Below are 21,149 nucleotides of genomic sequence, written 5' to 3' on the forward strand. Positions count from 1 at the left end.
GTAAATGAAACTAGGAACGTCATGATATAAGGATAATCGGTTAGAAAGAGCATTTTTTTAAACAGTTTATGGTTATTCCGAGGCTTGGGATAACTTCTATTGCCTAAACTTTTGCTGAAATTGATATCATGGGAAAGGGTACCTTGAAAATTGTCCGATTTAGTCGTTGATCGACTGTCATGAAACAGTTGCACATGTTTAGCTGGGCTGCAACTTGAAGAAAGCTCTACAGATATTTGTTAGAGATGGCCTCAAGATACTCAACCCTCATCATAAGGCTTACTGTAGATTGTCGACGGACACCAAGGAATGAAGTGCCGATCGAATCTAGAGTTCACAAATCATAAAGTTCAGATTCAACTCGCCGCGTGCCATCAAAACACAAATGAATTGATCCCTGTAAAAGTTGCGCCTGTGACCTTTTTAACGGCAGTTTATGGTTGCTGCAACGCCCCAAGGTGAAACTGTTCTAGCGGCGGGAGATGGTCAAGTCAAGCACTGAAAACCACTGGAGCTCTTCAACGGTACGTACCTAAATCTGGCGCAAAGCGGCAAGGCCTGGACCTCGAAAGGAACCTCTCGGTTCATCATGTCAGGCCATTCCACTTACACCTTGACAAAACCCTGCCTCTTACAATCTTTCAATCCTGCGTCCCGATTTTCTCTCTCAAAAATTTCAACATCACTCTGAACTGCCGATTATCGCCAAAATGAACACTGTAAGTTTCCAACGAGACAAATCCGATTATTGCGCCGTTGATACTGACTGCTCTAGGTCAAATCTTTCTGGTTCGTACTTTTGCGCCTCCGATTTCCGCTCCCCCGATCTCTAGCAATTCGAAGCTGACAATGTTAACCATAGGCTGGGCTGGGGCTCTCTTTGCGTCGGTAAATACCCTCACAATTCCTTCTTCCCTAATACATCAATTGACCATATCATAGCTGGTGGCGGTGCCTACTACTTCGCTAAGCAGCAGATCAACGCCGACCGACAGGCCAAGATGGAAGCCCACCGCAAGAAGAGACAGATGATTGAGAACTTGGAAACCACAGAGGGCAACGGAAGCCCTGCCCGCACCGATAGCACGGGCTCCCCAAGCCAAGAAGCAAGCAGTGACCCTGCCCCTACGAGACATGCGCCCGAGACTGAGAGCCAGCGAATTGGAGAGAAGAGCAAATACGAAAGTGCAAGTGTATACCGAAGTCCAAAGGGAGATCGATTTTCTTAAGCCAACAACCCTGGAAAAGTGTATATGAGGAGAAGGCTCGGTATTGGAGCTGTGTATAACAATTACCTTAACGCATCGTCATTATGAATTACTAGAAAAGGCAAAGAATTTCAGATTGCTTGGATATTTCGAATCGAGAAACTAGCAAATTGAATTTATTTCATCTGCAATTGTACGCAAATTTGCTCACCAACGCTGTCATATTCGGTGATAAGCTGGATGCAACACATCTTTACGGACAAGACCGGTTGGAGTGGAGCCTTGAACCTAGTTCCGACCTCGCTTGGAGCTTCTACGGAAAGAATCGCTCTTTTCTGTGTTGCTGCAATCTTAGCACATTCTCACTAAATCAGTATTACGAGAAACTGAATTGGGTACTCTTCTGAGATGGTACAGCTAAAGTGACGTTATTCGCGGCTGGTCATGAGCGTCATACTCGAAATACCGCTTGTGCAGCCAAGCCACGTGCTGAGAGACCCGGTAATTAGCCGCATTCATTGTAGGAGGCTCTAACTTAGCCTCAGCTCCACCATAGCTTCAAGAATCAACTTCGTTCATTCAACATTCTATTGTCCTCGTATTAGAGTCTCTAGTGACTACTCAGAACAATGGCTACGCCAGAGCTGGCCATCGCAAAGGCCACCCTCTCTGCCACTCTCTTCCGCGCCGATCCAACATCTCTTAGCCGTCCAGAAGTCGACGCCTTCTTCCCAATCCTTACAGACGCCCTCGCCAAGTGCTCGCGCCCCAACGTCCAGGTCTGCTCCATCGCTTGAAAAGCTCTTCCCTCTGTACCCAAGCAGAAGTCACTAAATTTTGCGTGCTTTTTTTGGTCAAACAGAAATGCAAGGTTTGGATCATCGATAAAATTGCGCCCTCTGCCGCGCGCACGACTGCCCTGGCAAAATACTTCAACGCCCTATCCAAGAGCCTACAGGACGACGGCTCACGACCGAGTCTTAAGCGACGGAGACTGCATCTTCTGTATGTTTTAAATGACGTGCTGTATCACGCCGTCACGAGAAATGATGACTTCAAGTTTGCGACAGCTTGGGAACCCGTTTTGCCTGGAATGATTGCAAGCGCCGCCGCGTTCGACAATTGCCCGAAACATAAACAAAAGATCGCTGATCTTATTCGCCTGTGGGAGAATCAGCAATACGTCAAGTCTAGTTTTGCCAAACAGCTCGAAGATGCTCTCGCAAGTGGTGTCGCTCCTCAAACTGCCCAAGAAGCGCAAGCATCCAATGCTACTTTTAAGCTTGCAAAGGACGCGCCCTATACGCTCCCTTCTTTCCATGGCGATAGCACAGTACCGTGGTACGATCTGCCCGCGACAACATGGTTACCTCACTTGACTCCGAATTCAACAAAACCAATGTTTCCCGACCAGATCCGGCCTATTCAACTCGCGGCTGGCCCTGCAGACAAGGTTCTTGTCAATGCTGTACAAGACCTCCTGGGAGAAGTTGAGCGCATGTTCTCAAAGGAGCAAAAGTGGAACGACGAACCCGGTAACGATCTGAATGAGTTGGGAGAACGCGTTGTTTTGGATGAAATCACTGGCGAGGTTATCGGAGGAGACACATACTACGGCTGGACCCGTCAGTTTTGTGAGAAAATGAAGGAGAGAAAGAAGAAGGATAGAAAGGGGTCAGACAGGGGTCGTTCGCGCTCCAGATCTCGCAGCTATTCTCGTAGTCGATCACGAAGTTCTTCACGTCCCACGCATAAGCGCCGAAGAGCTTCTCAAGACTCCAGGGGTCGAAGTCTTTCCCGCAGCCGAAGCCGGTCATATAGTCCTGATAACGATCGCAGCGCAAAACGACCACGCAGTCCCAGCTACAGCCGAAGTCGAAGTCGGAGTCGAAGCCGCAAAGCACGATTTGAGCGTCCGGGGTACAGCAGATCACCGTCGCATTCGCCTCCACGCTTTCAGGACAAGGACCCCCAAGATCGTCCACATCGCCCACCCCCTTTCCCTCAACAAGCGCCTCCAGCACCTTTCCCTCCTATCCCACCACCAGGAGACTTCCCTGCTCCTCCGCCTCCCCCAGCTGGCTACCAAGGTCCATGGCCACCGCCGCCGCCTCCTCCTCATATGGCACCAGGCTGGTTCCCTCCTAATCCAGTCATGATGGGCCAGATGATGGGTGGCTGGAATGTTCCGCCGCCTCCACCTCCGCCGCACAACGGATATCAAGGAAGGGGAAGAGGAAACGGATATCGTGGTAGAGGGAGGGGTGGATATGATCGGGGTCGAGGATGGTAAGGTGTCCAATGAGGCATTTGTAATAAGATACACTAGTGTACAACTACATGTCAACAATAGATCTCTGAATTTGATTCACATCTTGCACACACAATCTGATCCATGATTTACCAACATCGTAATAGTAATGACTTTTATTTTAGTCTTGCTCATTCCTCGTCTACATAAAGCCAAGCAGACCCTCAATCCCTCTTTACACACAGCAAAAGCACAAAAACACAACTCAAACCTGGGACCAGCGAAGAACTTACAGCTCCTCCATGCGCCCGGTTCCATGTCGCGAAAGGGTGAAAAAAGTGAGACAGCCAAAAGAAGAAAAAAGAAGAAAAAGAACAAAGTTAAGTATTCGCCCGAAAGAGTTACACGAGAAGCGTAGACATCCATGTTTTTTTAATGCTCGGTTCCCATCATGCCACGACAGGCAATATAGTGTAAAAACACGCGTTCTTTTCTTGTCATTTTGAGAGCCAGAGCGGGTACTCAGTAGCATTGTAATATCTGCACGCTTTTGTCCTCCCCAGAGCAATCCCCCCTGAATGTGGTCTAGCTGAGGGGCAAACCAAGAAAGAAGGTTGAAGGGTCAAAAGGCGAAATATAGCGACGGTGCTCACACTGGCCAGTCCCAATCCCAGTAAAAGCGACTGTATGACGAGTACGCGTGTTCTTCAGTCCATTATTGAACCGCGAAAAACTAATCCCTTCTCATAATCATAATACCACCACCAAACACGACTATGCAGCAATGATCGTTATCCGAATCCACCAGTGTCCCTCTGCATTCGGCTTCGGAAAAGGGATTCGCCCCTTTCTTATCCAAGTTCGAGGCATTGACGAATGTTGGATTGCTAACTTGGATTACCGGCTTCGTGTAGATCCTACAGATTCCTGTCGCTCGTGAAGATTGGGTCGGCCGTCTTGCAACTTAAGCGAATCGAGGCGCTTCGAATTATCCTCGGTTTGTGGGTCGACTTCGTCTACACGAGGCATGGGGTTGACATGGTTTTGTGCTGATGGGGCATCGGCTGTTCCATTGCCATTGCTTTCCCTCTGTTGGTTGGCCTTCTCGCTCAGAGCAGCCCATTTACGCTCTCGAAGAGCTTCACGTGCTGCCGCGCTGTTCTGCTGTTCTGTGTAGTCGTGCGAGCAGTCATCAAATAACTGTGGGTTAATCTCCATGAAAAGCTTCATAGCATTATAAACCATGCCGTGGATCGTTCTGTAACAGTTAGACTTGATCCCTCGGAGCGTCCAACGTAACATACCTGTTCCAGTGGCCCTTTGAATTCTCGTAGAGAGGAGCAAACATAATGGGCAGAATGATCTCAACATTGTCGCTGACAAGATTGCAGAAGTACTCGTTGTTCCAGAAGTATAGCGCTCGCTCGGCAACCTGGAAGTGAGGGCTGGCAACAGACTTGGCGAGCTGGTGGAACAGAGGTTCTTGAACCTTTGCAAACTCTGCAGGGTCCATGACCTCAAAGATGTCTTCGACTTCGTTGAGGAACATGACCTCCTTTGTGCTGTTGACCTTGGGCCAGTAACGGAGTAGTCCCAGAACCACCTGGGATGATTAGTATAACGTCTAGAAACAACAACTCCAACTTACATCTTCTGTAAGAGAAGCATCCTTCTCCAAGAACTGGACAATACAGTATGCCAGCTGAGGGTGGTACATGCTCAGACTCTTGGGCTTGTGCAGCGGCAATAGCACTCGGGTCAAGAAGATCTTGTGCTCCTCCTTTAGAGGGAGAGCGAATCCGTTAATAATAGAGCCAAGAATCTCGAGCAACTCGGCAATACCGTTAAACCGCTCGGTTTCGTAGGTGAATTGAAAGAAGACATTGTTGATTGATCGTCGAATAAAGGATCGTAGGTTTAGGAATTTTCCGTAAATGCGATGGAGGGTGGTCTTCAAGAAGTCTCGCTCACGGGGGTCCTCTGAGTCAAAGAGCTCGAGAAGCTGAAGGACAAAGCTGTGGTCAATGTAGGCCTTGGCGATGTTGGTGTTGAAATCCTGACTCTCAATGAAGCGCAGGAAGAACTCATAAACGACCTGGATATGCGGCCAAGCAACCTCGAGAACGGGCTCATCCTCTTCGGGATCGAAAGCCTCGCCTTGAGGGTTCATTGGAGGAGGGATCGGACGGAACAAGTTCTTGGCAAACATGTCGACAACCTTGGGGTACATGGGCTCTGTGATAACTTGTCGGTTGTTGGCGACATAATCCAGTAGCTCGTGCAAAGCTAGCCTCTTGATCTCCTTGGACTTCATGTCACCACTCGCATCGTTAAAGTCGAAAATGACGTTGCACTGATCAATCTTTTGCATAAAAAGTTCTTGTCGTCGGTTAGGGGGGACCTCGTGGAATCCAGGCAACTTCTCGAGCTCGCGGTGGGCCGAGATATCGAATCGTGAAGAATGCTGTCTCTTTGGGGTTCTGAGTCCCTCAGGAATCGCATCGCGGTTATCTATTCCTCGATGGATCAAGAGCGACTTTTGTCCTGCCTTTGGAGGGGCCAAATCGTGTGGCATCGTCTCGGCGGCTCCGGGGGGAGGGACATGCTGTGGTAATTGTGATTAGTCTAAAGTTCGAGATTGAATGATAGCGAAAAGTATAACTTACACCTGGTGTAGGGCTGATGACAACAGTTGGTGGAAGTCTCGAGTTGCTACTTCCGCCGTTGGGGCTCGACGCACCTCCAGTTGCGAAGCGATCAGGGGTGCTGCCGGCCTGAGTTACATTGGACAGATTGGAGGGCTGCGAGCCACTACCGTGTTCGACTCCGTGTCCAGCATTGTTCTGTGGCAGTGGTTTGCTTCTAGGATCGTTCAAAGTTGACGTAGAGGATGACGGCGTAAGTACGGGTGACTGATTGGAATCCCGTGATGAGGGAGACGCGGTACCATCCTTGGAATCCTTGTTCTTCTTAGAAGACTTATTTGGATCTTTCCCACGCGAGAGCTAGATGGCATTAGTACGAGCGGAACTAGTAGAGAACGAAGTAACAGTGACATACAACTCTCTGACTGAAGCGCTTCATCTTGTCGGACAACAGCGTGTCGTGTGGAGGGGCGGTTGAAGACGCCCGCTGCTCAACTGTATGAGGCAGTGGGGCACCGGGGCAACGACGTCAGGGGCAAAGGGACGTCGAGGGTGTGATAACAACTGCGCAAGCAACAATATGGATGAATCGAGGCGTCGTAGCGATGAAGGATGTCGATAATCGTTGTTAGGGGTCGATTTCAAGGTAAGAGTAGAGGGGCCAGCCTGGCGAGAGCGTTGTGGTGCTGTCGAGAGCCGGCTGAGGACCAAAGACCGCGAGTGCGAGAGCTTCTAAGCTAATGAGGCTGGGGCAGCTGGTATAAAAAGACTACCCGGGAAGCGAAAAGCGACGATTGATCCCATGCAGGAGAAGAACGATGAAGCACTGAACCAGCCAGAGCTGAAGATCTTTGGTAGGCAGGTGTTGGGCGACAGTGCGTCGAGATGAGGTGCAATCAAGTCCGGTGCTGGGCGCTGGTACTGACTGAGGCGCTGGCTGGCACTTGCGCAGGAGGGTGGGAAACTGGAACGGGGGCTCGGCCGGGATGGTCTCTGCTGATGCTTCCTGGTGCTGCTGCTCTCTTGTCTTAGGGAGGAGAAAACGTAGTAAGATCAAAGGTCGAGAGGAGCAAGGTAGAATTGGAGGTGGAACGAAGAAGAAGAAATGTCAAGGACGCGGCGTGGTCGAGATGCTCACGGCGGCTTCAGACTCGAGCCTCGTTGTCGTCGATGAGGAAATCGGAAACTTGTCGTAGGTAGCGGACGGGACGTGATTGTCGTTGGGCGCCGGCGAAGAGTAGGTATTGTGCTTTGCGGGGGGGTGGAAGCTCCAGTTGGGGGGAACGCACTTCGATTATTGGAGAGGGAGGTCAGGTTCGGGTCATGGTGTTCGAGTATATCACCAGCTGTTAGTGATAGTGTGCAGATGCTGTGGTATCGCTAACAGATCCCCTAGACATGCACTGGTGAGCTCAATTGGATTGACCCTGGTTGGGATGACTAGGAACGGGCGGTGAAACCACTAGAGGCGCTGCAGAGGCACATAGGGGGATGTGCCCCTCCTGAATGGACCCCAATGCTTGGTAGGAGCTGGTAATTAGGGAGAGTCTTGGATCAATGCTTACTATAATTTTAGGGCACATTGATTTTAATGCGTCTAGTCCTGGCTATCTTTTAGCTATTATTTGTATCACTTGATGTTGTTTATAGTTATTTCCAAGATCAAAACCGAAAGGACATCGAATACCGATCTTCCAAGAAGTGGGCGGCAAGGGAGTCAGTTGGAGTGCCACTAGGTGTGAGTTGAACCAGTCACGCGGCCGAAATTACAGGTAGGCTGTGTAAGAGGTCGGGCATTTAACATGGGAATGTTCAGCCGCAGATAAACAGAATCTCAAAAGTCCGTTCTAGAAGAAACAATATCAGACGAACGTTAGCATGTGCTTTGGACTGGAGAATATCAGCCAGTGATACTCTATTTCTCGTAATTGACTGATTGTAAGCCTGTTTTGTTGTGCTGTTGGAGGGATGCAGGTGCAAATTCTGGTGAGAGAAAGGATACAACTTAGAGCATTCCATAGCTAGGATGGGAATGCCAAAGTGTGGTTTCAGACCATATCAGCCGTGAGCTAAGCAGATGTTTCGATCTTAGGTCTTTTCTCGTATCCTCGTTTCTCTTCGTGATACCAATGCCTTTCAAACCCAAGGTTCGTTGAAGTTTGATAAGCCAGGTCGTAAGCACAGACCAGAAACTGCCACAGAAGTTAACCAAAATCACACTGTCCTGGACCAGTGCTTCCAGGCAATAAGCACAGTGCGTTAAGTCGCATGCCCAGCCACAGCGAAATCAAGGGCACCTGGTGAGAATCACGTCAAGTCATCATCATCGCGTATCCAATGCAACAGCAACATCGACTCTTCTCCTCCGTTAATTTGGGCAGCATCAGCACAGAGTCCGACTCATCAGCGAGTTCCAATTGGTCACTATTCTTGGGTCTGTTGTGCCACCGTCTTCCTCCCATAAAAGTTAGCTTCGGTGTGGATCTGGAGCTTGTCAGTGCTGTTTTTTCAACCCAGAGTTTACAGGGCGACCACAGAACTTACATGACGATACAACAATATTCGTTTTATCATAAATCGGGCCTTTTATTTTGATGTTACTACTACAATAACAGTTGGCAGCGAAGATGGAGGTTTCGTCTGATGAAAACGGCTATGAAAGCCTGGATGATACTCAACTAGAGAATGATAATGGTGAAAGAGCCAATGATTCGGTTCATCCAGATTCAGCTCCCAGATATACAGTTCCTTCTCGCGCCATTGGTGCTGTAGAAATACCTGCTGTGGTTGAAAACATCGACCGCACTGTCAAGGCGTTCGGTCGAGTGCCAAATCTTCAACATGTAAGAACTCATATCAGTTCAGTCTTCTACTTCCACTAATAGGAATTTAGGTCATGGATGCAGGGAGAAACTCGATTCCCCTCTATTTGACACCAGAGATACCGTTCTGCAAGCCCATAATGTCACATAATGCCCGCAGTCATAATGTCGTGTTGAAAATCACTGTTCCAAAACGAACAGGACGTAAGCGCAAGCGTGGTACTGATGGACCATGGGAAGGGGATGTTGAAATCAACGACGCTGAGGATCAACCACAAGACAATGACGGAGTCTCGTCTTATGCCAGACTAGACGACCCCAAAGTATTGCGTCGAACAATGGCAGACAATGTCGACAAGTATCAGATCGAAGCAGTCGGTGTTATTCGGAACACACATCGATTTCGTGGACTCGCAGACTTTTACTGGGACATGTCCAAATCGTCATTTGCACAACGATACGTGGACAAAGTCCTCCCCGGAGATGGTATGCTTTTGATCCCAAGTCTATTCAGAATACTAACAGCTTGCAGTTGACAAGATAAAGGAGTTTAAGTTCCAGCCTGGAACCGACAAAGGACCAAATGTCGATATTCTACCACCACCGATGTTCACGCACATGAGCCTCCCTTTCAACTACCAATACGCACAGAACCCTTACGTACGTGCCACTGAAGATGGCGGTACAGTCAACACTACAGCTGTGAAGCAAGTTGGTTATTTCATTGGCGCAGAAGACCCTGCACCAGCTGGACCTCAACTTGAACCCGATATGACAGATCCTAGAATGGTGGAAATCATGGCTGAACTCGAAGCGGCCTTCGAAGAGAGGCCAGTTTGGACACGGCGGTCTCTACTCAATCACCTTGGAGGCAAACTCAAGAACTGGAACGAACTCAAAAAGTATCTCAACTACGCAGCTTATCAGTTCAAGGGAGGGCCATGGAGAGATGGTGTGGTTCCTTATGGTATCGATCCACGAAGCGATCCCAAGTATCGAACCTATCAAACTCTCATGTTTAAGCTTCCTAAGCAGAAGCGTGCCCAACGCGGTCAGACGTGGAAATCGCTACGCAGGGTCCAGATGGGCCCATTGAAGGAGTTTCTGGAGGAGCTCTCGGAAAGCCACGTTTTTGACGGTGACACCTTTCACACTGACGGTAAAGTTTGGCAAGTATGCGATATTACCGACCCACTGCTCAAAGATCTTCTTGAGAATGCTGCTATCCGCCCGGAATGGGACCCAAGCAGTGGATGGTATCACGGAGGTCTGTGGGCAAAGGTCAAAGCCATCATGAAGACAAAGCTTGTTGCCATTCAATTCGATCGACACCTTACACGAGAAGATTTCGCCATGACGCTACAAGCAGGAGACCAAACTCCTATGCGATCCAATCAAGCGACATTCCACCTCCCTCTGCCTAATCTACGTCTCACAGACGAAGAACTTACGCAACTTCGCGGGCGTCAACCCACAAAGAAGAACAAGCACAAAGGCTATAGCGTGCGAGTTAGAGACCCAAACGCAGGACCGAAGCGTGCGCCAGCTGAGGAAACCCGTGCGGCTGAGCGGGGAGAAGAAGAGGCTAGGATATTGGAAGAAATGGGATCCGGAAATGAAGATTCGGATGATGATGATTCAGGGGATGATGATGATGGCGACATCACAGCTGTGCGGGACGAGGATATAGACAGAGAGATGATGTATGGATGAGCGGTCAATACGGGAGCCAGACACAGTATCGAGTAAGAAACATTGCAGAATGCAGTTAGCTCTAAGGAGGCAAAGAAGAAACGCAGTCATCAAGCAACTCCCTGTCGTAATTGTGCATTGAGCACGTTTTCAAACCTTTATTACAGTTTGTTGCTCAGAACTCCCGCATTTTGCCCCTAAGGTACTAATTCATTCTATTGTCTTCTCGCCTGCTCCCATGGGCAAATCTTGCCAATCAACCCTGTGTTTGAGCAGCGCTTGGCTTTCGAACTCTTGGGAGAAGACAATGTGAAATCTAACTTTGTGTTGACAACCATCGGATGCATCGTTACGGAAGTAAAAACGAGTATCGAAATCAAGCTCAAAGTGAAGAATTGCCAATTGGGATCCTTGAAAAATCGTTGCATGCCGTTTGACTCTGAGGCTATTGCGCCTTCCATGGCTTCTCGTTGGCTTGATCCATTCTTATTCATCTCAACCCCCTATTGTCCCCTCAAATTTATTGTCTCCTTACACCTCTTTGCGAGCACATTAACATCCTTACTCCGAAAGTTTGCAGGGCTTCGCAGTGACAGTGAGTCACTGTGCTCTTGTTTCCCTGGTGCCTGCGATTTCACCTGCATACAAATACCCGTTTTCACCCTCTTCCTGCCTCTTTCCGTTTCCACATCTGCATCCATCCGCATTCACACAGACAAACGCCAATCTTTCCACTTCTCCCTTCACCAAACAGAAGATGGCAGCAGTCAAACACATGTCCAATGGCGCATCAGCCATGGTGGTCTCCGAATATAAAACGGGGTCTGGCACCCTCACCAGCAACAGGTTCTGGTGTGAGCCGTGCAAGAGAATCTTCAGTACGTGGCAGCAGCTTCACGATCACAAAGAAAAGATGAGCGCTCAAGGCAAGCCCAAGCATATTCACTGCCAGTTCTGCAGTCGTGACTTTCACACCGAAGCCGCCAAAATCGCCCACATTCAACAGGTTAGTTTCATCTCTTCTTCCACTGTATTGCCCTCCTAACTCCTCCGCAGGATCACCCCCAGGAACAGAATCTCTATTGCACAGGATGTGGAAAAGGCCCATTCGTTCGAGTTGGCGGGCTCGTATCTCACGTCGAGAAAGAGTGTCACATTCTCAGTACCAGAACTATTGAGACCATGCGTGAGGAGAAGATGGGATTCTCCAAAGCCCTTACTGCTCTGACCCAAGAGCCTCTCAAGAACAACTACGAAAGGTACATGCCCGAGAATGCGGACAAGGGTCTTCCTGATGCTACCTGGGAGTCAACTGGAAGCATTCCTGCTCCCTTTACTATTGAGCAGAGTCAGTTCCCCAGCCTCGGCGAATCTAGTTCTACCGCACTCCAGCCTGTCAAGGAGAAGAAAGAAAACCGCTGGAACCAGGGCAAGAATCTGTTCCCAGATGCTCCTGCAGCTCAGCGCCCTACTCAACAGCAGCTCAAGCAAGTCACTGCTCCCAGCGCCAGAACTGCCTTCGAGCTCATGAGCGAGTTCGACCCAAAACATCCCAACTTCAACGTAGGCCGCTTTTACTCGGAGTACACCCAAAAGTTCAACTGTCGCTTGGGGAGATGTGGCAAGGGGTTCAAGACAGCGAAGGGGCTCATCGCCCACCTCACCTCTGAGGCACACTCTGCGAGCAAGTACCGCTGCCCCTACTGTCTCAATACGTTTGGGTCTCTTGCTTCGATCACCCAACATGTTGAGTCCAACAGCAGCAAGTGTCACATCCGAGAGTCGGAGCAGTTCAATGCCTACATGGACCAGCTTCTAGCCAGCATGGTTGATGTCAAGGAGAGACACCCGGATGGTACCGTTCGCTATGAGACGTCAAAGACTTTTGGCAAAGGCCCTAGCCCTGGCTCAGATCTCGTTGAGCAGAAGGAGAACCCCAAGGCCAACGGAGGAGACCCTTACGCGGGAATGCAGATTCATTGGTAGACTTGCGGAATGATTGTTGCGGAGAATGAATTTGAGGTTGGCAAGTTTGATGTGAGCTTGGGAGACTACTGGGCAATTTACCGGAGCTTAGATAGTAGCTGAATGATTGATGATGCCCAAATATTTATTCATTGCCGTGAGGTCTTGAACGCTTCGTCTTAGCATTGCATTGATTCAACTTACAGCAGCCGCAGCGGATGCACGTTGGGTTTACGCGTTCAAGGGGCGGAGTTGTAAATTTAGAACCGGAGCGGAGCTAAATGTGGAACCCATTGGCCCCTGATGACCTAAGCTTCACTCTAATCCAATACAATACAGTGAGAGTAGTAGACAACACTCCCGTAATTAATTTCAGGATATCTCACCAGTTCAACTTTGCTTTCATCATCTAATAATTTTGTGTATTTTGCGTCAAAGACCCCTGCGATATTGCGCGTTTGCAGTAAAGCCTGCTGCTGTCTTCTCTTCTGGCCTTTCCCCAGATTCCGCTATCGAATAACGGCTTCTTCAAGATCGACTAAACTATACCCCTGTGTTCGCTACGCTGGAACAACGCTATGACGAGACGTTTCCAATAGAGATCTGAATATTCATTGCACGAGCGATCAGCGAGATAGTGTTTGGGCTGGCTTCGAGGTTACAGAGACAAGATACAAGCGGGCGCAATGGCGACAGCTCGGAGATGGGCGCGCAAGGTCGAGCGTTGCTGTTGTACTTTTGCGACATACTTTCCACTGGCTTTCGTTTACGGTCTAACATCATGGGCGGTTTGGGTGGTTGTGTGTATCGGTAATGCCAGCAGGAAGAGCAGTTGGATAGGCAAGTCTGGACTGCGACGATGCTCATGTTCCCATCTAACAACTTTACAGGCACCGGTTCTTCGATAATAGGCGTTGTACTTTACATTATGCTCAACTGGTGCTACACTACCGCTGTCTTTACACCTCCTGGCTCGACGACGAACGATATGGGCTATGGACTCCTTCCTACACAAAATACGCCGCAGGGCACCTCCTTTACAGTCAAGAGTAACGGCGAGTTTCGATTCTGCAAGAAGTGCCAGGCTCGTAAGCCTGATCGTGCGCACCACTGCTCGACATGTCGACGATGTGTGCTGAAGATGGATCATCACTGCCCCTGGTTAGCAACGTGTATCGGCCTGCGCAACCACAAGGCATTCCTCCTGTTCCTCATTTATACGACTGTTTTCTGCTTCTGGTCATTTGCGGTCAGCGGATCGTGGGTTTGGTACGAGGCGCTGGATGATCAGGAATACATCGATACTTTCCTGCCCGTCAACTTTATCATGTTGAGCGTCATCAGCGGAATTATTGGTCTCGTTGTGGGTGCTTTTACAGGATGGCATATTCATCTGGCTCGTTGTGGACAGACTACGATCGAGTGCCTCGAAAAGACACGATACCTTTCGCCGCTGCGCAAGACCTACAACTCTGCTCACAACCCCGCCAACAATGTACCGGAAGCTGCTCGCCAATTCGTCGACTTTCACACAAATGCTCTGCCTGGTATCACTCGACCTGAAGAGGGCGAAGAGCGACGGTCGTATCCCCCTGATGGTTCTCACCCTGTTCAACTTTCGTACGCTCAGCGAGAACGAGAACAACGACAAAGACGATACGAGGAGTATCTTGACGAACAGGATTCTGAGAAGCTTCCCAATGTGTTTGATCTCGGCTGGAAACGCAACTTGTTACATCTGTTTGGACCTACACCTGCGCTTTGGTTCTTCCCTGTGTCCAACACAACAGGAGATGGCTGGACATGGGAAGCTAGCAGCAAATGGCTTGAAGCGCGGGACCGACTCAAAGCTGAGCGAGAACAACAACGAGCCCGCGAGGTTAACGCCGGTTGGGGATCCCCAGATGGTATTCCTGATGTTCCCGAACGACCTACAGGTGCAGGACGGCATTTCACCCCAGGACCGAAGCTCGCAGGACCCAAGACGATGAGTAAGGCTGATCGGGTTCTGGGCCGTGACCCTAACCTTTATGCCGACGCCACACAAGATGTACCCATGAGTCGACTCAGTCCTCGAGGCCGAACAGTGGACGACGAGCTTGCAGACTTGGACAGTGATGACGACGATGGCTTCATCGACACGAATAACCCAGAGCCAGAAAACGGCAAGTTAAGTCCAGGCTTCACATCAGAAGCTCAACGTCGTGACGACGCTGAGGCTCGCGCCCTTGAAGTCGTTACTAATGGTAACTGGGGCCGCGGCGGAGCGAGCGGCATGCTTCGAAAGGGAAGCTCACAGAGCAGTCCCCTTAGCAGAACACCGAGCAATATCAGCCGTTCAGGGACACCAAAGTTTCAAGACGAAGGTGTGGATTAGAAAATTGGAGAGTTGTGTTTTCGAAAGCGAATGAAATGAATGAGGTTCCTCGACGTTTAACGTTTCTTGTCACGAGATGAGGAGTTTTGTGTTCTATTCTTTTATTTTCATGTTCGATCATCATATTGTTATTGTCATTCTCGTACAGATTACCTTTTATCCAATAAGTTTTGGCGGAGTTTTAGTCGATGGTGTATGATCTGATATCCAATATTATTTTGACTTGTACCCTTTCCTAAAGATCCACGGGTGTATATCTACTATAGATCTACTCTTTTGCCAAGCGTGACTTGTGTGATTAGTCTAAAACTGCCGAGTTGAGATCGTCCACGTTTATGAGATCTACAACACCAACACCCCTTGACCATCACTGTGTCACTTTCAGAAAAAAAGAGTTACACCGCCAATCTCACTCCCTACGGCGATGATATCGCCTGTCAACCGAGAACTTTGGCGTGTTTCAGAACGCAGGATTGACGCCGTCATGCCCTGGGTTCTCGGCATATGCCCGCAGGAGTATCCCAGGCCAGCTCGCAGCAGGGAACTTGGCGTCATTTGACCAAGTGAGACTATCCACGTGTGGTATCTCCTTCGCTTGACTGACAACTGCGTCACCTAGGCACTTCTCTGCATCTAATCTCGGCAGAAGCTTTTCGATCTCGGTGTAGTATTCGTCAACGCCTAGACTTGCCCTGTAATCTTTCGATCCAAAGTCAGACAGCACGCCGAGGCGTATGAGACGGGACAAGGGATCTATTCGCTCTGCTATGCCTGGTGACGTATGCACTGCGATAGCAGTCCAGACTTGATGTGACGCAGCTTCAGAATAGCCGCTGTTGACGAGATGGGTCTTTGCGCAGTCCGCAGAGCAGATCTGAAGGCGTTGCTCTCCATTATAGAGATGGCTTGCTCCGATATCATGATGAATGGCTGCTACAAAGAGAAGTGGACTCTGATCTTCGGACTTGAAGGGAGAGTCTTCTTTGTCGGCGATATACCGAGCTAGAAGATAGACTCGAAGAGAATGATTCAAGATAGGGATAGGCAAAGCATCCCTGGCGAGTTCAAGACCTGACAGACAAGTATGAGTCTGAGGTATCTTTTCCAGTACAAGGGGGCTTATGTCGCTCATCATGACTCTCAGACGATATTCATGAAGGAACGTTACAAATACTACGCTTTGAGATGAAGCTAACATCCCAAGTCTCTTCTTGTCCATATCCAAGCGGGGTTGACGTGAACGCTTACAAAGCTCGCAACGTATGAGCTGAAATGACATCTTCAACTCCACTATCCAACCCCCTCTCCCAGAAACTCAGAATAGCCTCATTCTCATTCCATACGACATCCTCTTCTCAACGACGCACACCCCCCAGCGACGATCTTGAAAGATCAGTATTGGAGAGGGGGGGACCCTGCGGGGAAGACGAGACGAATATGGAACGAGCGCCTTTTAGTGAGAACCATAAAATAAGAACGAGGCGGTTTCGTCGCTGGGATTAGGAAATTGAACTTGTGGAGATTAGTTTATAGCTATTCAGTTAAGGAACAAGGATAATAATACGAGAATGCGAGTCACAGAGTTGATCAGAGATTCGTGTGTTTGTAAAATGGTTCATTTCTCATTATTCCCCTCTTCGCCCTTGAGTCAGGCCCAAGAAGACCTGTTCCACAAAGGGGCGAAGGGAGCACTATCGCCTATCCCCAGGTTGAAGGGGTGGCCCAGTAGTTTGTTTGTTTTGTTTATCGTAGCGTGAGCCACCGGTATGTGTATATCATGATTTCCCTATGTCGATCCATTGTCCCATCTCAGAGGCCTCAAAAAGTGAGGGATATCTCCATCTTCTCCACCAGCCATTCCATCCTCCCTTATGCCCGTGCAATAACCTTCTTCCTATCATCTCGTCTTCCGTGCCAGGTGACATTGATGACATCAGATTGTAGCAGAATCAACAAGAGAGTCAAGAGATGAGAGAAATATTGTGGGCCAAGTAAAGTGAGAGTGCTTTCAGCAGAAAAGAGATATTTCCCAAGTGTTTGGCTCCCCTGCCATGTGCCGATCTATAATACGTGAATTCCGGTATTCCCCTGTGCAATGCAAGTTTCCCTGACGCTCCCAAATCACGGCCAAGCGTGGTGTATGCAGACTCCTTTTCATTCCCGTCCTGTTCCTTTGATCCATCGAGGCAGCTTCAATGCCTCGATAATAAAAATAATATAAACATAGAATCCCAATAATGACCAACACCGTCCACGCTAAAGGGGGTATTTGTCCATCTTTAACTGTTTTTTTCATGCGCCGTATTTTTAAGGAAATCGTCGTGTACCAGAGGGTACTGTTAAAAGGGTTATTCAAACGCTTCAACCCTGCCTTGAATAAATGAAAAGAAGAGAAAATAAAACAAACAAAGCAAACAGTAATGGCGCAGGCTCCATCCATCAAGTCACAGATTCCTTCAGTCCCATCGCGTGTCGCGCCAGGATCCTCCTGGGACCATGGAATAAAGATGTGACCAACATCATAGATGGCTTCGGATATCCTTTGCCCAAGATCATTGTCGATATCAGACTTAAGTAGCGTCCAGATCCAGCTTCGTCAGGCTCAGTATCGATCGATCGAGAAGTGAATGGTAAAAAAGAATTATATCCAAGAAGGTTGAAAAAAGTGTTCGTACAGATGAGATGTGACTCAGTTGGAAATCAATAGCTGTCAAAGCTCGTCTTCTCGGAGCTAGACTTTTCAATAGTACTTTTAGGGCTGGTGTTGATTCGGCTGAAGACCTTGCCACCAAGACGATTGAGCTTGTTTCCGTCTTGGGTGCGGCGAGGAGCGTCGATCAACATCTTCTGGACCGAGTCGACCTTGATCTTGCAGAAGAGCTTAGAGAAAAGGTACTGGTCCCCAGCATGGTTGAGCAGAGGCAGGGTGCGGTAACCCTGCTTGAGGTTGGTGAGTTTGGCGGTGTAAGTAGCGACGGCAGGGCGCTCATTGTAGCTCTCGCCATCGTTGGAGAGCTTGACCGACCAGCGAACAAAGATAAGGTCAGGATGCTTGGTGGTAACCTTGAACTTGAACTGCTTGTCAAACATGGGGTTGAAGCCGTTCTCGCGGATAACCTCAGTCTGGACTTTGAGGGGCGAGTCGTGCTCCATGACCAAGTTAGAATCAGCCTCCTTCTTGTCGCGCTTGTCGTTGGCGTGGAAGATCTCGATCTCCACGTAGGGGTCCATAGACTTGTTGGTGGGGAGGTTGGCAGGTCGCATCAGCTGTTGGGCAGAGATGACATCAATGCTGAATGAGACAACACTTCGCTCCTTCTTGCCCTCGGCAATGTCGGAGTTGTAGGGAAGAACTTGAATGTCTCGGAGCTCAGCCGGCTTCAATACGTAGCCAGAAGCATCCTTGCCATCGAACATGGCACGGTTGAGCTGCATTCCGAGGTCAAATGTCTGCCAGTTGAGAGCGGCCATCTGGACACCGCGTCGCCAGTAGATAAGGGGATCGAAGTTGTTGGAGGTGATGCGGGTTCGGTCGGGGTAGACGCGCATCATGTAGCGCATGTTGTGGATATCAAGTGCCATCTTCTGATCTTTGGCGCGGGAGTGCTTGGCAAAGCTAGACTCCATGAAGGAGAAGATGTGGTTGTACTGCTTTGCGTCCACTGTGTCAAAGCCAGAGAACTTGACACCAGCACAGTAGACACCCAGTTCACCGAGGACCTTGACAGTCTTGTTGGGGGCCTTCTTGGCTGGCTGTTCACCTGCGCTCTCGTTGTCGCTAGTGCTGCTGCTCATCATATCCTGAACACGGCCCTCGGTGATGGTGTTGACACGGGTCTTGCTGACCAATCTTCGCGAGGAGTGGCTGGGTGTCAACATAGGGCTCTGGGGAAGGGACTGGGATGGCATCAAAGGAGTGCCATCGGGAGCCGAGGGTCGCATCATGGGGGAGTTGAGGCTGTTACCCCTTCGTCGGCCACGAAAGTCATTACCGACGGATACAGGCTCTTCCTTAATCTGAGGCTTCTTGACCTTGATGAGGACACGTTCCATAAGCTCAGAAGGGGTAGGAAGCTTATCGGGGAACGCCTCCAAAGTCTCTGTGACCAATCGTGCACCGAAGCATTCCTTGATGATCTCTGTCATTGTCGCCTGTTGAGCCGGGCTGCAGTGGACCTCGAGCGAAATCCAAAGAGGGTACTTGGACTTGACGAAAGCGTATTTGTTGATGGTGGTCATAACCTCCTTGAAGCTGATTGAAGTCGTCATTGTGCGCCCATGATTAACTTCGGGCTGGCCGTTGTAGCCGTCCCAGCAGTCGACCTCAACACATCGGCATCCCCGGACAAGAGCTGAGATGTAGCCCTCGACGCTAGACTGACCAGCAACCTGACGACCGAGGAGGTAGGTGTTGTGGGAACTTGAAATGAAATATTCATTCATCGGGCGGTCCAGGACAATGTTTTGAGGCTCGGGTTGAATCACATCGTTATGCTCTGACGTCAAGAAACCAACAAAGGCGGCTTCGGACATAATCTCGGCGTTTTCTTGAAGATCGGCCTCAGCATTGCGGTACTGTCGGCAAAACCGAGAGAACAGCTTCTCCCAGGTAACGCGATTAGAATCAACATCCTCGCCCTGGACGTCGCGGAGAAAGGTGAGAAACTCTGTCGAGGTAAGACCGAGCTCGGGGTTGGCGGCAAAGCCACGGATAATTCGTTGAACGTCGGTCCTTTGCTTCATGCGACGAACGAAGTCTTTGAACTCCCTAAAGTTTAGTTTTTGTCGTCGTCGCGAATCAGACAAGTGAAAGTTGACTTCTAGGGTCGCTTGTGAACTGTAAATGTGAAGGTTTTGGCACACACGCTTCACTCCGGCAATATTCATCTCCTCTTGCACGGGGCTGCGAATCTGGTCACCAAACTCCTTGGCCATCTCTGTTTGCCAATACTGGGCAACAGCACGATCGTTGAATGCCATCAACGATGTCATAAGTTCTTGACGGTATCTCAACATAGCGTCCAGGAATTCTGTCCAAAGCGACAAGCTCTTAGTGTTGTCTGTGACAATGTGCAGAAATCTTGTTTTCGAGTTATCGGGAACTGTGTAAATAATAGTAAACCACTTGTCGCTGTACTTGGCTGCCTCCTCGCCCAGGCCGTAGTCGATTATGTACTGTTGGATATCTGAACCTGTTCGAATCTCTCTAATTTCATCGACATGGAGAGACTTTTGAGGGCGGGTGGCATCCCAGGAAAGCTTGTTGGATTCGGTCTCGTACACAAGGTTGATTCTCTTAGGTCGGCTCTTCTTCGAAACCTTTCTCACTGGACATCCATTGCGAAGCTCGGCCGGAAGCACTGGGCCAGCCATGGCTCCAGCACTTGCGCTGATGGATCCGTGAGTGCTGTTGGCGGATGAGGTGTTGGTAGCACCATCAAGTCCAACCATGGAGATGCAGTCGTCAGCGTTCTCAGGCTCCTCATCGGTATCCGTCAAGGCGCTGTTCTCCTGGGGGGCTGTAGCGTTGCTGTCACTTCGGCGTCTGAGAATGCTGGGGCCAACACTTCCGTCACGACTGGCAGGGGCGCCAGAAGATGGTCGTCTTCTACCAGTGAATCGATGGGCTCGGTTTGAGAATCGGCGAATAAGACCTCCTTTGCTGTTGTTGGTGACTTCCGACATGGCATTGTATCCAAGAGAGTTTGTGCTTGTCTTCCGGGACAGCACAGATTCGGGCAGCTGGAAGCTTGAAGGAAATACCTCCTCCTCCCTACCTCGCATGGGCTCAGGCGATGGCTGGACGGAGGAGTATGTAGTTAGAACAGCAGCATCGGGAGACATGAGTGGCGAGCCTTCTTGTGAGTTTGAAGCTCCTGATGAAGCACTGATAGCTGACATGGGAATGGGGACTGGTTGTGTTTGTGAAGGAAAGGCTGTCTGGACCTGACCTAGTTGAGAGCGTGTTAATGAGGACATTTCGGATAGGTTGTGAATTGTTAATGTGGATTTTGAGTCTGAATCAGAGATGAAAGACATGGTCGTGCTGAGTTGTGATTACACTATAAGGGCGAGAAAGGTCGCATTCGAAGGTTGCATCGACGTATATAAAAGCTCAGTCAGAATGGGGAGCCATGGTGGGACGTCTGGCCTGGGGGTAACGATAAGAGACGCGAATTGCGGGGAAGA

The 21,149-nt window shown here is 49.5% G+C and overlaps 8 protein-coding genes across 8 annotated transcripts; 5 read left to right on the forward strand and 3 right to left on the reverse strand.

Annotated features, from left to right (window-relative positions):
- Window positions 1–710: 710 nt before the first annotated feature.
- On the forward strand, window positions 711–1,229 carry FSUBG_5297 (uncharacterized protein; the record flags this gene model as incomplete). The annotated part of the gene is made up of 3 exons (XM_036683378.1): window positions 711–719; window positions 776–789; window positions 863–1,229. The coding sequence occupies 3 exons, from the start codon at window positions 711–713 to the stop codon at window positions 1,227–1,229; spliced, it is 390 nt and encodes a 129-aa protein (XP_036539217.1).
- A 608-nt stretch (window positions 1,230–1,837) lies between these two features.
- FSUBG_5298 (uncharacterized protein) lies at window positions 1,838–3,501 on the forward strand (the record flags this gene model as incomplete). The annotated part of the gene is made up of 2 exons (XM_036683379.1): window positions 1,838–1,987; window positions 2,071–3,501. 2 exons carry the CDS (start codon window positions 1,838–1,840, stop codon window positions 3,499–3,501), a joined length of 1,581 nt encoding a protein of 526 aa, XP_036539218.1.
- An 855-nt stretch (window positions 3,502–4,356) lies between these two features.
- On the reverse strand, window positions 4,357–6,543 carry FSUBG_5299 (B56-delta regulatory subunit of phosphatase 2A; the record flags this gene model as incomplete). The annotated part of the gene is made up of 5 exons (XM_036683380.1): window positions 4,357–4,717; window positions 4,764–5,062; window positions 5,108–6,064; window positions 6,126–6,464; window positions 6,520–6,543. 5 exons carry the CDS (start codon window positions 6,541–6,543, stop codon window positions 4,357–4,359), a joined length of 1,980 nt encoding a protein of 659 aa, XP_036539219.1.
- A 2,188-nt stretch (window positions 6,544–8,731) lies between these two features.
- FSUBG_5300 (transcription factor tau subunit sfc1) lies at window positions 8,732–10,639 on the forward strand (the record flags this gene model as incomplete). Its single annotated transcript, XM_036683383.1, has 3 exons — window positions 8,732–8,947; window positions 8,998–9,412; window positions 9,459–10,639. 3 exons carry the CDS (start codon window positions 8,732–8,734, stop codon window positions 10,637–10,639), a joined length of 1,812 nt encoding a protein of 603 aa, XP_036539220.1.
- Window positions 10,640–11,414: 775 nt separating this feature from the next.
- On the forward strand, window positions 11,415–12,604 carry FSUBG_5301 (palmitoyltransferase PFA3; the record flags this gene model as incomplete). The annotated part of the gene is made up of 2 exons (XM_036683384.1): window positions 11,415–11,624; window positions 11,675–12,604. The coding sequence occupies 2 exons, from the start codon at window positions 11,415–11,417 to the stop codon at window positions 12,602–12,604; spliced, it is 1,140 nt and encodes a 379-aa protein (XP_036539221.1).
- Window positions 12,605–13,442: 838 nt separating this feature from the next.
- FSUBG_5302 (Palmitoyltransferase PFA3) lies at window positions 13,443–14,960 on the forward strand (the record flags this gene model as incomplete). Its single annotated transcript, XM_036683385.1, has 1 exon — window positions 13,443–14,960. One exon carries the CDS (start codon window positions 13,443–13,445, stop codon window positions 14,958–14,960), a length of 1,518 nt encoding a protein of 505 aa, XP_036539222.1.
- A 460-nt stretch (window positions 14,961–15,420) lies between these two features.
- Window positions 15,421–16,092, reverse strand: FSUBG_5303 (metal dependent phosphohydrolase; the record flags this gene model as incomplete). The annotated part of the gene is made up of 1 exon (XM_036683386.1): window positions 15,421–16,092. One exon carries the CDS (start codon window positions 16,090–16,092, stop codon window positions 15,421–15,423), a length of 672 nt encoding a protein of 223 aa, XP_036539223.1.
- A 1,568-nt stretch (window positions 16,093–17,660) lies between these two features.
- Window positions 17,661–20,939, reverse strand: FSUBG_5304 (phosphatidylinositol phospholipase C gamma-1; the record flags this gene model as incomplete). The annotated part of the gene is made up of 1 exon (XM_036683387.1): window positions 17,661–20,939. One exon carries the CDS (start codon window positions 20,937–20,939, stop codon window positions 17,661–17,663), a length of 3,279 nt encoding a protein of 1,092 aa, XP_036539224.1.
- Between the last annotated feature and the right edge of the window lie 210 nt (window positions 20,940–21,149).

The sequence above is a fragment of the Fusarium subglutinans genome, assembly GCF_013396075.1.
Source record: "Fusarium subglutinans strain NRRL 66333 chromosome Unknown NRRL66333_c0000051, whole genome shotgun sequence".
NCBI classification, from domain to species: domain Eukaryota; kingdom Fungi; phylum Ascomycota; class Sordariomycetes; order Hypocreales; family Nectriaceae; genus Fusarium; species Fusarium subglutinans.